Below are 13,732 nucleotides of genomic sequence, written 5' to 3'. Positions count from 1 at the left end.
TTTATACATAAGTAGGTTGATCTGTTCACAATTTGACTGGAAGGGGGGCATTGAATACTTGACGACAATTAATTTGCAATCGAATTATGACTAAGTTTGTTATGCTTGAGACTCCTCCAGAATGTTTGCTTCTGTTGCTGAGTTGCTTAGCACGTCAGAAAGGCGCAATAACCCAGGAGCCTCTCACCAATGCGGTCAATGCGAGTTCATGCCCAGCTTTTACGAGGTTTGTTTGTGGGAACATCTGCCAGCAGCTTGTGGGTAGTTGTGTGTTTCCCCCAGGCTCAGCCTGGTTTCCTCCCACCATAATGCTGGTCGCCATTGTGTGAGTGAAATATACTTGAGTATGGCATAAAAAATCAATTAAATAAATAGTAAGTTATATACATATATAAAAAATTGTTCAGTGAAACTAGAAGATAATCAGGCACAGTAGAATGATGTATCTGGAGTAACCATTTTGGCATTTATATGTCTGAAAGTATGTGAAGCATAGGAATCCTACACATTGACATTGATATATACATTGACATTGACAAAAACGCTGTTTACTTGTACTGTACTTCATATGTTCAAATATGGTAGCATCTCCACGGCATACATCTCTTAAGATTAATCTATGCATACATTTGTTTTCGCTGAAAAGAGAGACCTGGACTTGAACCAGAAAGTGACACTTTGATTTTGTTAACTCTGTATATATCCATATTTAACGTTCTTAAATCAATATTGAATGACCAGTTATATATTTTGTATGCGTTCTCATAATCTGTGCATTAAAATCAAATGTAACCTTGTAACCTAGGCCTAATATGTAATATTATAACTAATATTGTAAGTGTGTTTCTGTCTTCGTGAACGATCAAATCCTATTTTTTGTGTGAACCACAGTGTTTTTGTGTTAAGCCGGTGATAACGAAAGTCTTTAGAAATTTGGCGATATTTTGGCAAATAATGATCCAATTTTAACATATAAGGTATGTACAGACCGGCTAAGTCAATCTACGCACCCAAGAAGCGGTTTTGTGTCGATTTGCCCCGTACTTATACCCTAAATTCACAGACTGTCAAGAGGTCATCCCCTGTATACCCTGTGATTTACTCACAGTTCATTTCTCCCTGAACACCTGATGATATTTCCTGAAAATAATGTCCTCCCATGAATTTGAATAGATATATTGCATCATGAAAATTTGTTATATTTTCCTGTTTCTGTTACATTTTCCTGTTTCTGTTAACTGCAGGTAACATGTCTGGTGACAGCCAGACTGCCTACTGGAACCCTCAGGACTTTACCTTGCTTATCCTTCGCGCCTGTGCTTGCTTAGGCCTCGCTCCAGAACTTACATGGAATGTGGAGATGACACCTGTCGACTTTGCTGCTTCGGCCATTGTCAAGCTGACACAGAACTTACAGCTGGCCATTGGCAAGGTCTTCCACATAATCAATACTAAGCCACTCAATTCTAGGTAGGACATTACTGATACTTTGTAGCTGTGACCATCGCTCTGTCTGTCTGTCTGTCTGTCAGTTTTTTTTATGACGTGGGCTGGTCGGTCAATATCATTTAACAGTGGCCATTCACTTAGTTGTCTGAGTGCAAGAGGGTATTGAGGTGTGCTGAATACTCCAGTAATTTCAAATTATCACTTGTTCTTCCTCATTGTGGATGTTGTTTATCATGTTTGTATTAGAATACCTTTTGATGTTGCCTGATGCTGTCTTACCTGGTTAATATTTCTTTTTCTCTGCTAGGTGGTTGTTTGAATGGATGAACAGCCATGGTTACCCGCAAACATTCGCCAAATACCCTGAATGGTGCAAGACGTAAGTTAGCTGGCTCCCTTAATTTGCATGCATCCTAAGAAAATAAGCTGCTGTCAGAGACAGTTTTTCATTTTTTTGATGGAGAGGATTCTAGTCCCATCAGGCATGGAGATCTTTCATGATTGACTGTAGGTATTTCACAGATACAGTTTGTAAGTGTTCAAATTCAAAGGAAAGGGTTTTTATCCAGTTGGGGATATTTTCTATTTCTGATAAAGGTTGGGTGCAAAGTGTTTAAATTTGAATAAAAGTTTTATCACCTTTATGCTAAAGGAAAGTAAGAAAACAATAAAAGGTTTTCATAGTTGGGCCACTAGAAATTTGATCAGAGGTACCTTTATGTTTCTTTATTTTTCTTTTTTAAGCTAAAAAAATTTTAAAAGGGAGGAAACACAATGCTTTATTCTCATTTTGGGACATCCTTAAACTGTGTACAGCTGATTTTTCCCTTGCTGCTGTTTGATGAAGCTCAGCTCCCACTGGTTCTGCTTACTGTAATTCTTCAACCGTTTCACATGTTTGCAAGGTGTTTATTCAAGCATATTCTGTAGGCAGTATTCTGTGTTCACTGATAAAACCATACTTTTTTGTGAAGACCTGAAATTGGCCAATCCAAATAATGTGGTTTTGTTCCCCAAAACAAATTAAAACTGTGCATAAATTGCATTAAAAGTTACATGTACTCTTTTTGATATGCGAAAAGGTTGATGATGTCCATCATATAACAAAAATATCCTGAAGTACACAATCAAGCCACAGTTAAATAATCAAAATCAAAAATAATCATAGTCTTTTTCGTTTACCTCGAGTACAGCATGTACATGTAGTCCACCTTAAGGGTCAGTGGTATGATGTATAATGTGGTAAACTGATGGTCTGTGGTAAACAACACAAATGACTGATTCTCTCTCTTTGTTTCCAGTGTAGAAGATGATGTGACAGAAGGTGATAATGGTCTGTAGTAAACAACGTGAATGACTGATTCTCTCTCTTTGTTTCCAGTGTAGAAGATGATGTGACAGAAGGTGATAATGGTCTGTGGTAAACAACACAAATGACTGATTCTCTCTCTTTGTTTCCAGTGTAGAAGATGATGTGACAGAAGGTGATAATGGACTGTTGAAGCGACTTCTGGATTCCACATTAAGGTATCACAAGATTGTAACTTTGTAACTTTTTTGTTTTTTTTTCACCATTTTTTTTTTCCTCATCATTTTGCAACATCTTGAATTCAGCTACCATGGCAATTTATTCTGCCTTTATTGCATTAGTAGAGACCTGTGTGGCCAAGGAGGTTAGCACACCAGCATGGAGCAATGACCAAGGAGCCTCCCACCAATGAGTTCAAGTCCAGCTTATGCTGGCTTCCTCTCTGAACGTATGTGTGAAGGTCTGCCAGCGACCTGCGGATGGTTGTGGGTTCCCCCGGGCTCTGCCCGGTTTCCTCCCACCATAATGCTGGCCACCGTTGTATAAGTGAAATATTCTTGAGTATGGTGTAAAACATCAATCAAATAAATAAACAACTATTTCATTACTGGGGGGCCTCCGTGGCTCAGTCGGTTAGAGTGCTAGCACACATAATGACCCAGGAGTCTCTCACCAATGCGGTCGCTGTGAGTTCAAGCCCAGCTCATGCTGGCTTCCTCTCCGGCCATACGTGGGAAGGTCTGTCAGCAACCTGCACATGGTCGTGGGTTTCCCCCGGGCTCTGTCCGGTTTCCACTCACCATAATGCTGGCCGCCGTCGTATAAGTGAAATATTCTTGAGTACGGCGTAAAACACCAATCAAATAAATAAATAAATAAATTTCATTACTGTGCTGACTGCCTGTATTTGTTGAGATATAAGCCCTGAATTCAGTCTACATCCAAAGTTCAGAACCAGAATGTTCATCATACTCCACTGGCTATATCTGTCAGTGATTAAAATTAAGAGCGAATTTAGTTTGATTATATGTTGACTTCATTTTCTGTAATTACTTTGCTCTTATCTCAACGTAAGCCGTTTTTGTGAATAGTTTTATCTTGACCTAAAAGGTCTGTCTGTGATTAGTTTGATCTTGACTTAACCTACTGGCCTCGATAGCACAGTTGGTACAGCATTCGCACGGGTCCTTGAAAACCTTGAAAGTACTTGAATTTAATTTTGGTAATTCAAGGACTGGAAAGTACTTGAATTTGACCATTTTTATGGAATCAGCTGTGAATCAACTGGCAACGGGCATGCACCTAAAGTGGCCACCAGTGGTATGTATGCGGTCGTAGTTTTGCACCACTACAGGCTTTTCTCCGCCAGAGGGCTAAGATTACCATTTTTTGGTTTGGCGGTAAGAACTTACGCTGTAGTCATCAAGAGTGATTTGGTGTGTGAAAAAAAGCATTAGAAATGCCAGGCAACTGTCGTTTTAGCGATGAATGGCTGCAGTTCCCAGATTTCAAGGACTGGCTCGAGCACGACGCCAGCAGTGTCAATCTAACATACTTGCAATTGTGTCTCCGAAGTATAGATGTCTCCAGTATGGGTAAGTCTGCCCTGGACTACTCGCAACTGACAGCGATGCTGTTTACAAACACGTGTCTTGTGCGGAAATGTGACAGACAGTGGAAAATCAATGATAGGTTATCTGATTATCAGTGATGTCTGCACCGACTGAAGGTTATGGCACCAAGACAAGGCTGCTTACCGGTCAAATGCCACGGCATGGCTGTACCAAATGACCTAAAAAAATATTCAAGCTGCGCCTGTTGTCGCAGTTTGTACGCTAAAGTGTAGATTGTGACTGTCATTTCGGCTACTTGAATTTGTAATTTAAGTACTTGAAAAGTCCTTGAATTTTTTGGGCCGTCAGGCATGCGAACCCTGCTTCAGGAGCAGTAGATCCAGGGTCAATCCTGGGTCAAGTCACACTTAAGACTTTAAAAGAGGAAGTTGTAACATCCTTGCTTGGCGTTTAGCATGAAGGGGATAGTGCAACGACTGGTTGACCCTTATCAGTATAAAGGTTCGGGCGGGGCGGCTTACTTGCCTTCGATAAGTCATCTCAGTGAAGGAGCACTAGATAAAAGAGTGGTGGAAACCCGTCCTGCAACAAGGAGGCACATTACATGCACCCTAAGGATTCCTTCGTCGTCATATGACTGAAAAATTGTTAAGTACCTAAGCACTCGCTCACTCTTGACTTAACCTTATTATTGTGATTAGTTTTGTTTTATCTTCACTTTATTTAATGTCTGTCTGTGATTATTTTCAGAGATGAGAGTTACTTTTCCCGCTTGAGCACCTACGAGAACACAGAGTTTAGGCAGGCGTTAGACCAGCTGGGCATGAAGTACCCAGCCCTGGACTCTAAACAGCTCAAGCAGTACTTTGACGGTTTGGTAGAACAGGGGATTGTGCCGCCTCCCAGGAAGGTCTCCTCTTACTTTTGTGAGTACAAACCTGCAGATATGAAAAGACGGTCTTAGTTGAGGGAAACTGAAATATCCCACTTTATCACAATCCAGAGAAAATTCTAGGCTACTGATCGGTCAGTCTACCTTTTATAATTTCACCACATTTTGCAAATAGGTGAGGAATACAGCCTCAAAGGATAATTTCTCAAAGCGGCCAAGGAAAAAGAACATGCGTGGGTTGAAGTACCGGTATTAATTCAAGAAGATATTGATCTTTATGGTGAAATATCAGACTGTATACCCTCTCAACATGCTGGTATGACTTATAGTATTTGACCTAATGTTTCTTTGACGGCAATGTTACTCATTTTGCCTTATTTTGATAGTTCTGTTGATCTTAGGCGTTTTGGATTTTTTTGGAAGGTAGAGTGATAGTCTACTGTAAAAGTCTAAGTTTTCAGATTTTTGCGCCTGAATTTTTAAGGTGAATACAGTAAGTGGATATAATATATTTACAATATGCCCACCCTAATTGTGTGACAGTACCCTACGGATGGCCATGAAGTTCCCTGGGCTCTGTTTGGTTTCCTCCCACCTTAAGACTGGCCACCTTTGTAGATGTTCTTGATATTATTGAGTATGGTGAAAAGGCTCCAATCAAATAAATAAGGAATTATGCTCTAATTCCTCAACTTTTTCACCTATGAAAGAGCAACTTTCAGTGCAATTTTTTTCATTTAATTTTGGAGACAAAACTAAATTGCTTGGGTTGTTAGATTTCAGGGCTTCACAAAAAGTATAATTTTATCAGTCTACGCAGAGTAATGCCCTCAGAATATGCCTAATAAACACGTTGCAAACTTGCGAAAAGGTTGAAGGATTGGGGAAACTGGGCTATGCTCTTAGGAAACCATTGCCACATCTTAAAAACAGATGGCCTAAAATTAGTCTGTGATGTGACCAGCAGAGAAACAGATACAGTATATACAGTAAATATATGTGCAAGAAAACTCAAGCCCAGGCATCTTCTCATATCCTGTTATTTTATGTTGTCTGACTTAAAATGAAAAAAAGAAAAAAAAAAGACCCCGAAGTGTTGCAGGCATTTTCAGTGCACTGTCATGATTCATATTTCATCTTTCAAACTGCCTTACTTCTAAAGATAGAACCATTAAAAACTGGAGAGAATTGGTAATTGTTTTATACATATTTTAAAAAAAATATATGTATGTATATATAATTTATTTGGTAATGGCCACAGACCCCCATTAGTTTTCCATAAGCAACAATGTTAACGTTTAGCACTGTAGCTCAGTCCCAAACATTCTGTGGCCAATAAGCTTCGTCCATACCAGGCCCAGCCTGAGAGAAAGAAGCCATAAAAATCTTGACATAGGTTGACCGTCAAAATCTGGACCTTTCTACCCCGGCAGCTGGGAGGGGTGCCGAGCAATGCCAAGGGGATGTCACCCACAGCCTCATCACCACCTGTCTCCTTGTGTCCTCTCGCCCAGAATTTCAAACTTATCATTAAAACTCATACCTGCCCAAAGCTTAGGCAATTTCCATCATTTTGATACCAAGCATGCACCTGTACTCCAAAAACAGCAGACTGGCAGCAAAAAAAGACTTTACACCCTAAAATACACAGAATTACATTCCTCCCTACCGAAAAACGGAAGTTGTAATGGGGGTCTGTGTCCTAATGTTGAATTTAAGAAGATACAAGATTGAAAAGTTAACAAGGTTGTCTCCCCTTGGTGAGATAAGATTGTGTCCCATTATGTTACCCGCCACAGCACTGCAGTTGACCTGATTAGAAGTGCAAATAAAAAGCATGGCAGGTATATGAACTTTAGTATGCTGTTACCACGCTGTGACCCATCCTGAACATGTATGTGGGTTAAATAGCTGATTTTACTTGGATGCTGTTTTCAGCAATTCTTATCACTGTTAACCAAGTGGACACAGCTAATATTGGCCATATAAATACCTGTAACTCAATTTATATGTGTCATTTGGCAGAAAGCCAACACATGCCTGTATATATTTTTCTAATAGAGGGAGAAATACATGTATAATTGTAATCATTGTTGCAAATCATTTTGATACTTAATAGAAAGAATTAAGTTTTTGTGGAGACAATTTAATCATGAAAGCACAGAGCCAGCAGTTTTTCTGATTTCTGTGTTTCTAGAATCTTGTCTTGTTTCTAGATAGTCCAAGTTAAGACAGTTAAGATATTTCCTTCTGTTATATTTCAAGCAATTTAGTGAATGCTTGTTACTTGTTACTTCACAGACAACAAACCTCTGAATGACTATGTTGCTGTGGTTACTGGAGCCTCCAGCGGGATTGGGGCTGCCATTTCTGAAGCCCTGGCAGAGGCTGGAGCTCAGGTTGTCATGGCAGCAAGACGCACAGATAGACTGGAGCAAAACAGAGTAAAGATTGAGAAGTCTGGGGGAACAGTTCTATGCGTGAAGACAGATGTCACTAACAGGGAGGAGGTACAAAGATGCAAGCAAGCATAAGCATACTTTATAGCACTTTTAGTTGATTTGAAGAAACATGTATGCATATTAAGGCATATTAGTTAGTTGGTCTTAAGTAATGTAGACTAAACATATTTGAGTTTGGGCAGACTAGGGTTTGTTCTAAAGGCTGCCACACTGGATGGTAATATGAGGAAAGAAAAAGTTGTGAAGGAGGCCTACCAAAGGCGTCTTTGACCTTATGAAAAAATATCGGGGGTGATAATGTTTAATCAGACATACATTTTTAAGAGCACAAAATAAAAAATCTGATCTCAGATTTAGTTCATGGCATGAAAAATATTACATTGACCAGTTGATTGTTTGTTCACTTCTGTAATGTGTTACAATGTTTTTAAATGTAATCTTAGTACATTTCACACCTTTATATCTTACTGAAGGACCTAAATTTGTACTGAGATCATCACTCAAAAGACACGAAATATCAAACATTTTGACCTCGGAATAAATTGCTAAGCTGGCAGGAAGAAGGCATGCAATATCTGTGTGCATGTCACCTTGCCCACGCTGTAGCGACATGGTTCACCGGGCTCAGGGCACTTCGGGGGTGTTGAAAATGACATAATTTCCGAAAAAATCCAACCGCTGACGGAAAATGTGCGCAATATAGGGGGGTATTTAACAGGTATAAAAATACCCTCAGAGTGGCATAACATTCTTCACTTGGCATAGAAACATAATCTTTGTTTTAGAGTTCCTTTTCATGTATCCTTAAAGAACATGTCCTAGAGAGCAGTTATGGCGACAATGTGAACTCCAGGAACACACACATGTTCTTGTTACAGATTGGCCCAAGTTTATCTGAGTCGAACTGACCTTTGAATAAAATTTTGTTGGGTTCAGCTTTGAAAATTGAACTACATGGTTTAAACATTATCTATGAGTTTTCATTTATTCAGCATGTAAAAAGTCAATTTCTTGTAATTATGATGTTATGATATTTATGAGTGATAAGAACCAAGATTGCATGTTTTTTTTAGATTGAAATTCATGTATTTTTGACAAAATGTTGCTTGTTGTATTCTTAACTTTGTATGCCTATACACAGTTGTCACTGACTGGTCGGGATAGATGCAAAACAAGAAGAACCCTGGGCGCTTTCAGATACCCCACTGTTTATTATAACAGCATAAAACGTGAAAATACAGAATGTATCACACAGTAGTCATCATGTATCACAAAATGCACTACTCATATCCAAACAGTGAGTTGTTTCATTTAAATATCACACTGTCCCTACACCTTTTACAGTTAAGAGGTAAACCCATCACCCATGCCTAAATATTTCTGACTTTTCCTCAAGCAATAAAATATCAATTTTAAGATAAATTTTTCATTCTTTTTCTGTTTTTTTTTCATACAAATTCCAATATAACTACAATGCAAAGATATAAAATACATACTTGAAATAGTTTTTTATTCTACTTATGTCGAACCTTTCAGCAAGAGCTGAAATTACCTGCTACATTGACTAGTGGCAGCTGAATGATGACTAAGAATGCACTTGTGTATGTAGCACTTGCAGCCAGACTCACAGTTGTTAATTGACCTGAACTATAAAACCGGGTGATAAAATAATTCACCAACACCTTGAAACAATGAATTGCCTGATTACCTGAAGAGTGGGACCCTGTAGCTCACTCGGTGTAACGGCGCACTGCGTGGTCCAGACTGAGCTGGCACGAGCAAAAGCTGCAATTTTACACACAGACCTGCCACAGCACCACAGCCAAAGGGAGGTAACACAGTTAGGTATAAATTCGTACCACTGACTGTCATGTGACATCGTTTGATGGTTTTCTGCTACTTTATTTTTGGAAGAAACCTATAGATCCTTTCATCTAGACACAAACACAGTGATAAGGTTCAGTAGCTGATGTGAATGGTGATTTGGTCAGTTCATCACTCGTGAACACTTCTCTACTGTCTCAGGTGGAAGCCTTGGTCAGTCACACCGAGTTAACATTTGGTCCGGTCGACATCTTGGTGAACAACGCTGGTGTGATGTATTACACTTACATGAAGAATCTCCATAAAGATGAGTGGGAGAGAACGATTGATGTGAACTGTAAGGTATGTATACGGGCTAGAGGCCCTGCGTTTCTTTGATCTTTTGATGTACAAGTTTTCATTTATTTGATTTGTACTCTATACAAGGGCAAGGGTCTTCTTTGGCCCGCTGGGTAGTATGCCAGTGCAACGCAATGACGTTTGACCAGTGCAGTTGCTTGAATGAAAGTCCAGCTCATGTTGGCTTCCTGTTGGTCGTTTGTGGAAAGGTCTGTCAGTAACCTTTAGTTGGTCATGGGTTTCCCACTGGCGCTGCCCGGTTTCCTCCCACTATAATATTGGCAGCCATTGTATAAACTGCAGCTGAGAAATAGAGAGCTGGATTCATGGAGTTCACAACTGTAAGTAGAGTAATTGTAATAACACTGTTTGGTACATATTTTTTACTACTAAGTTACATTATATATAAAGATGTATGAACAGTGTATTTCTTGTACCTCATGACAAAATCCATTGCTCTGTGATTGCAGGGAGTTGTAAATGGTGTAGGTGCTGTTTTAGACAAGATGCTAGAACGCGGGAAAGGTCACATTGTTAATATGTCATCAGATGCTGGCAGAAAGGTAAGCTACTCTCTTTTTGTATTGCAAAAATTCTTCTGAATATTAGGAGAGATATTAGTAGGGCTGAAATGAAAGAATTGCATTTCTCTCCCAGTTTTTTTGTGAAAATTAAACATAAATATGTTGTTTATTAGACGGACCAACCATGCGAAAGGAAAGACACTAAATATTCTGGCTACAGTTATCGGATTTTGGTTAAAAAGAGCAGATCAGGTGTTCCAAAGATGGGAAGAATTAGGGTATTTAGGAATATGGGTACAGAATTACGTGCCACAAACTTCACATCATGACAGCTCAGCTAAAATCCAAATTTTGTGTTGATGTAGGAATATTTCTGTGTAGCAAATGCACAGATCGAAAGTTACCATGCCTAAGGAATCCATATCACAGAATTGGAAAAATCTCATTTTCCAAACATAAAATGTATTTTTTTTCACATCAAGCAAGACACTATGTACAGCAAAATATTTGTTTTTGAGTTAACATTTTTATTAAATTGTCAAATCAAATTGTTTTTTCTGTGTTTGAACTATCTTAAGAGTTTGTGGAAGTTTTTATATGTGTTGCAGTGAGACAGCACTATAAAGGGGAAAGCGGTTGTAATGTAGGAAAAATTTGCTGCAATGATGTTAAATATCACAAGTAAACAAAGAAGCTAATAAAGCAATGATTTCAAGAGTGTTTCCATTAACATCAATCTTTTATGTCTATTAACTGAAAGTACTCACTACTAGTATTTGGTGGCGTTGTTACAGTGACTTCAAACCAGTGCTTGTCTTAGCAGTATGATAAACAGTAGAATGTGTGTTTAACTAATTCTGCCTACAGAGCTTTCCTGGGCTAGCAGTGTACTCAGGTTCCAAGTTCTTTGTGGAGGGATTTTCTCAGGCCCTGCGTCAGGAGGTGTGTCACAGTGGTATCCGGGGTAACATGTATCCAGCCAGGTGATGTGAACACAGGACTGCCCAATCTCTCCACGGACAAAGAGGTGAGCCGAGTTGCAAGTATCAGGGCTGTTGCAGGAACAACAATTTGAACTTAAGATCAAAATAACTCCCAGAATTAGGTAAAATTTGAAACATAATCTTAAGTGAAATGTTACATGTAGGTCATTTACCGTATGTAGATGTTACTTGACCTTGCCACTTATAAGGGAATGTTACTTGTTACTTGTAAGCGAATAATAATTTTTTGTTAACATTTGTTTTTTTCTTTTCTTTGTCTAGGCAGTGGAAGCCTTTGATGGAAGTGGCAGTTGTAAAATCCTAGAGCCAACAGACATTGCTAAGGCTGTCCTGTACGCTGTCACCCAGCCTCCCTACGTGGGCATCAATGAAATACTGGTGGAGCCACGAGAGGCCCCAGCCTAGAGCAGCCGGGAAAAATGCCCCATCCTCCCCATAGCAGAGAACCAGAATATGGAGCAACTATATTATTTAGAGGCCTCCCTGTAGAGGGACTGTATGTTGTAAAAGGCCTTAGCATAGAACCTTGTTGTAATGGGTCTGTGTCTAGCAGAACCTCTTTACATTATGTCCCAGATTTATTTTATAAAGGCTCCATCATAGAGAAACCTCAAGATGTAGAGGCTCAAGCATCGAGGAACATCTTTGTAAAAGGCCCTGATAAAGAGGGATCTTGTTATATGTATAAGTACATGGCCCTCCTGCAGTTTCAAATGGTCTTGTGTGAACCATGAATGAATCCCTTATGATATATATGCTTACATGACAAGTCTTGGTTTGGTAGTATTTCAATAAGTAATGGTATATTGTCATAGCTGAGGGAATAAGAAGACTAAAAGCTTGAGCTCTCAGTCTAGCATTGTAAACCCATGTGAAATCCATGAGAGAATGGCATAACAACTCTTGATCAGCATACACTGTAGGTGAAATTGTGATTTTAAGAAATGTTATGTTTATCACCTGTCAGTTGTCTTATTTAAAGATGTACCGGGTACTGTAATTTGTGACCATTTCCTGTTTGATTGCATTTGCGATGCATTTTGGCCATGTGATTTATTATAGTTACTTTTTTGCCAGCATGTGTGTATGAGTCATTACAGTATTATTGCCACATCTGCAAGTATACAATTTACAATACAATATTACAAAAATATGTCTTTGATAGATATTTTGTATTTCCCTTCTTTATACACTCCATATATCTTGTGAAGTAACTGATGAATTTAGTGATCATGTGTGCCAATTATTCCACATATCACAATGAAGTGCACCTTATTTTGTACTGCTCTGTGTACCACATGTATTATGGGTTTAAAATCCTTTCCCAGGCTATGAAATATGGTAGTGACAGGACCCAACTTAGGGAGGATTAACAGTCTTGTATTAACAAGAATGAAATTTTTCAAAAGTCATAAGATCTTTCTTGTTTATTTAATGAGCTGTCTGAATGAATTTGTCAGCCAAACATGCATACGGTTGTGTAGTTTCATTTGATGTGATTTCATCTTTATACAAAGTACATCAACATTTAGTGCTGTGAGTGAATTTTGCACCATGAGGTTGTAAAACACAACAATATATTATTTGTTTGTACAAGTGAATTAACAGATATTGGGATGAAGCATTTTGTGACATTTCCATATGGTTAGTTACTTACTGGAATAAAGCAAGTATGACAGAACCTCATAATAAAAGCAACACAATATATTATAATGTATTTGCTGGTGTAATGTTTTTTTTATTTAGTTACGTGAAAAGTTTTGGTTGTAACTTATTTGATTGAAGGTTCTCTTGTGCAGCAGTGATCTGAGATTTACTGGAAGAGTGTTCTGCCATAAATCGTCAGACAAGCTTGTACGAGTATATTCACTTTCATCACTGACCTCGTACACAAGTCCACCACACTATGTCATCTTATATGGCCATTCTTTGGAACATAAGCAGTCAGCACACACGGCATAGGTTCAAAGCTGGCCTTGGACAGGGACTTTCTAAATTCCCAACCTCTCACTGCTTGTGGGGCCATTGCCGTTGTAAATTCCCCATGTCTCACTGCTTGTGGGGCCATCACCGTTGTAAATTCCCCACCTCTCACTGCTTGTGGGGCCATTGTCATAAATTCCTCATCTCTCACTGCTTGTGGGGCCATCGCCGTTGTAAATTCCCCACCTCTCACTGTTTGTGGGGCCATTGTTGTTGTAAATTCCCCACCTCTCACTGCTTTTTGGGCCATTGTTGTTGTAAATTCCCCACCTCTCACTGCTTTTGGGGCCATAGCCGTTGTAAATTCCCAACCTCTCACTGCGTGTGGGGCCATCGCCGTTGTAAATTCCCAACCTCTCACTGCGTGTGGGG

The 13,732-nt window shown here is 39.1% G+C and overlaps 1 protein-coding gene across 1 annotated transcript in view; it reads left to right on the top strand.

The window, feature by feature from the left end:
* LOC135472449 (uncharacterized) overlaps positions 1–13,074 on the top strand; it is a 55,024-nt gene extending 41,950 nt beyond the window's left edge. The window contains 10 exon segments of the mRNA XM_064751965.1: positions 1,245–1,470; positions 1,757–1,828; positions 2,911–2,976; positions 5,083–5,258; positions 7,526–7,734; positions 9,712–9,852; positions 10,320–10,412; positions 11,241–11,336; positions 11,338–11,400; positions 11,639–13,074. Of these exon segments, the coding sequence (XP_064608035.1) occupies positions 1,245–1,470; positions 1,757–1,828; positions 2,911–2,976; positions 5,083–5,258; positions 7,526–7,734; positions 9,712–9,852; positions 10,320–10,412; positions 11,241–11,336; positions 11,338–11,400; positions 11,639–11,782 (1,286 nt within the window). The 3' untranslated portion in view covers positions 11,783–13,074.
* The last annotated feature ends 658 nt before the right edge of the window (positions 13,075–13,732 follow it).

This window comes from Liolophura sinensis, chromosome 8, assembly GCF_032854445.1.
Source record: "Liolophura sinensis isolate JHLJ2023 chromosome 8, CUHK_Ljap_v2, whole genome shotgun sequence".
In the NCBI taxonomy this organism is placed as follows: domain Eukaryota; kingdom Metazoa; phylum Mollusca; class Polyplacophora; order Chitonida; family Chitonidae; genus Liolophura; species Liolophura sinensis.
The sequence above is the reverse complement of the archived record's forward strand: the minus strand, read 5'-3'. Positions and strand labels throughout refer to the sequence as shown.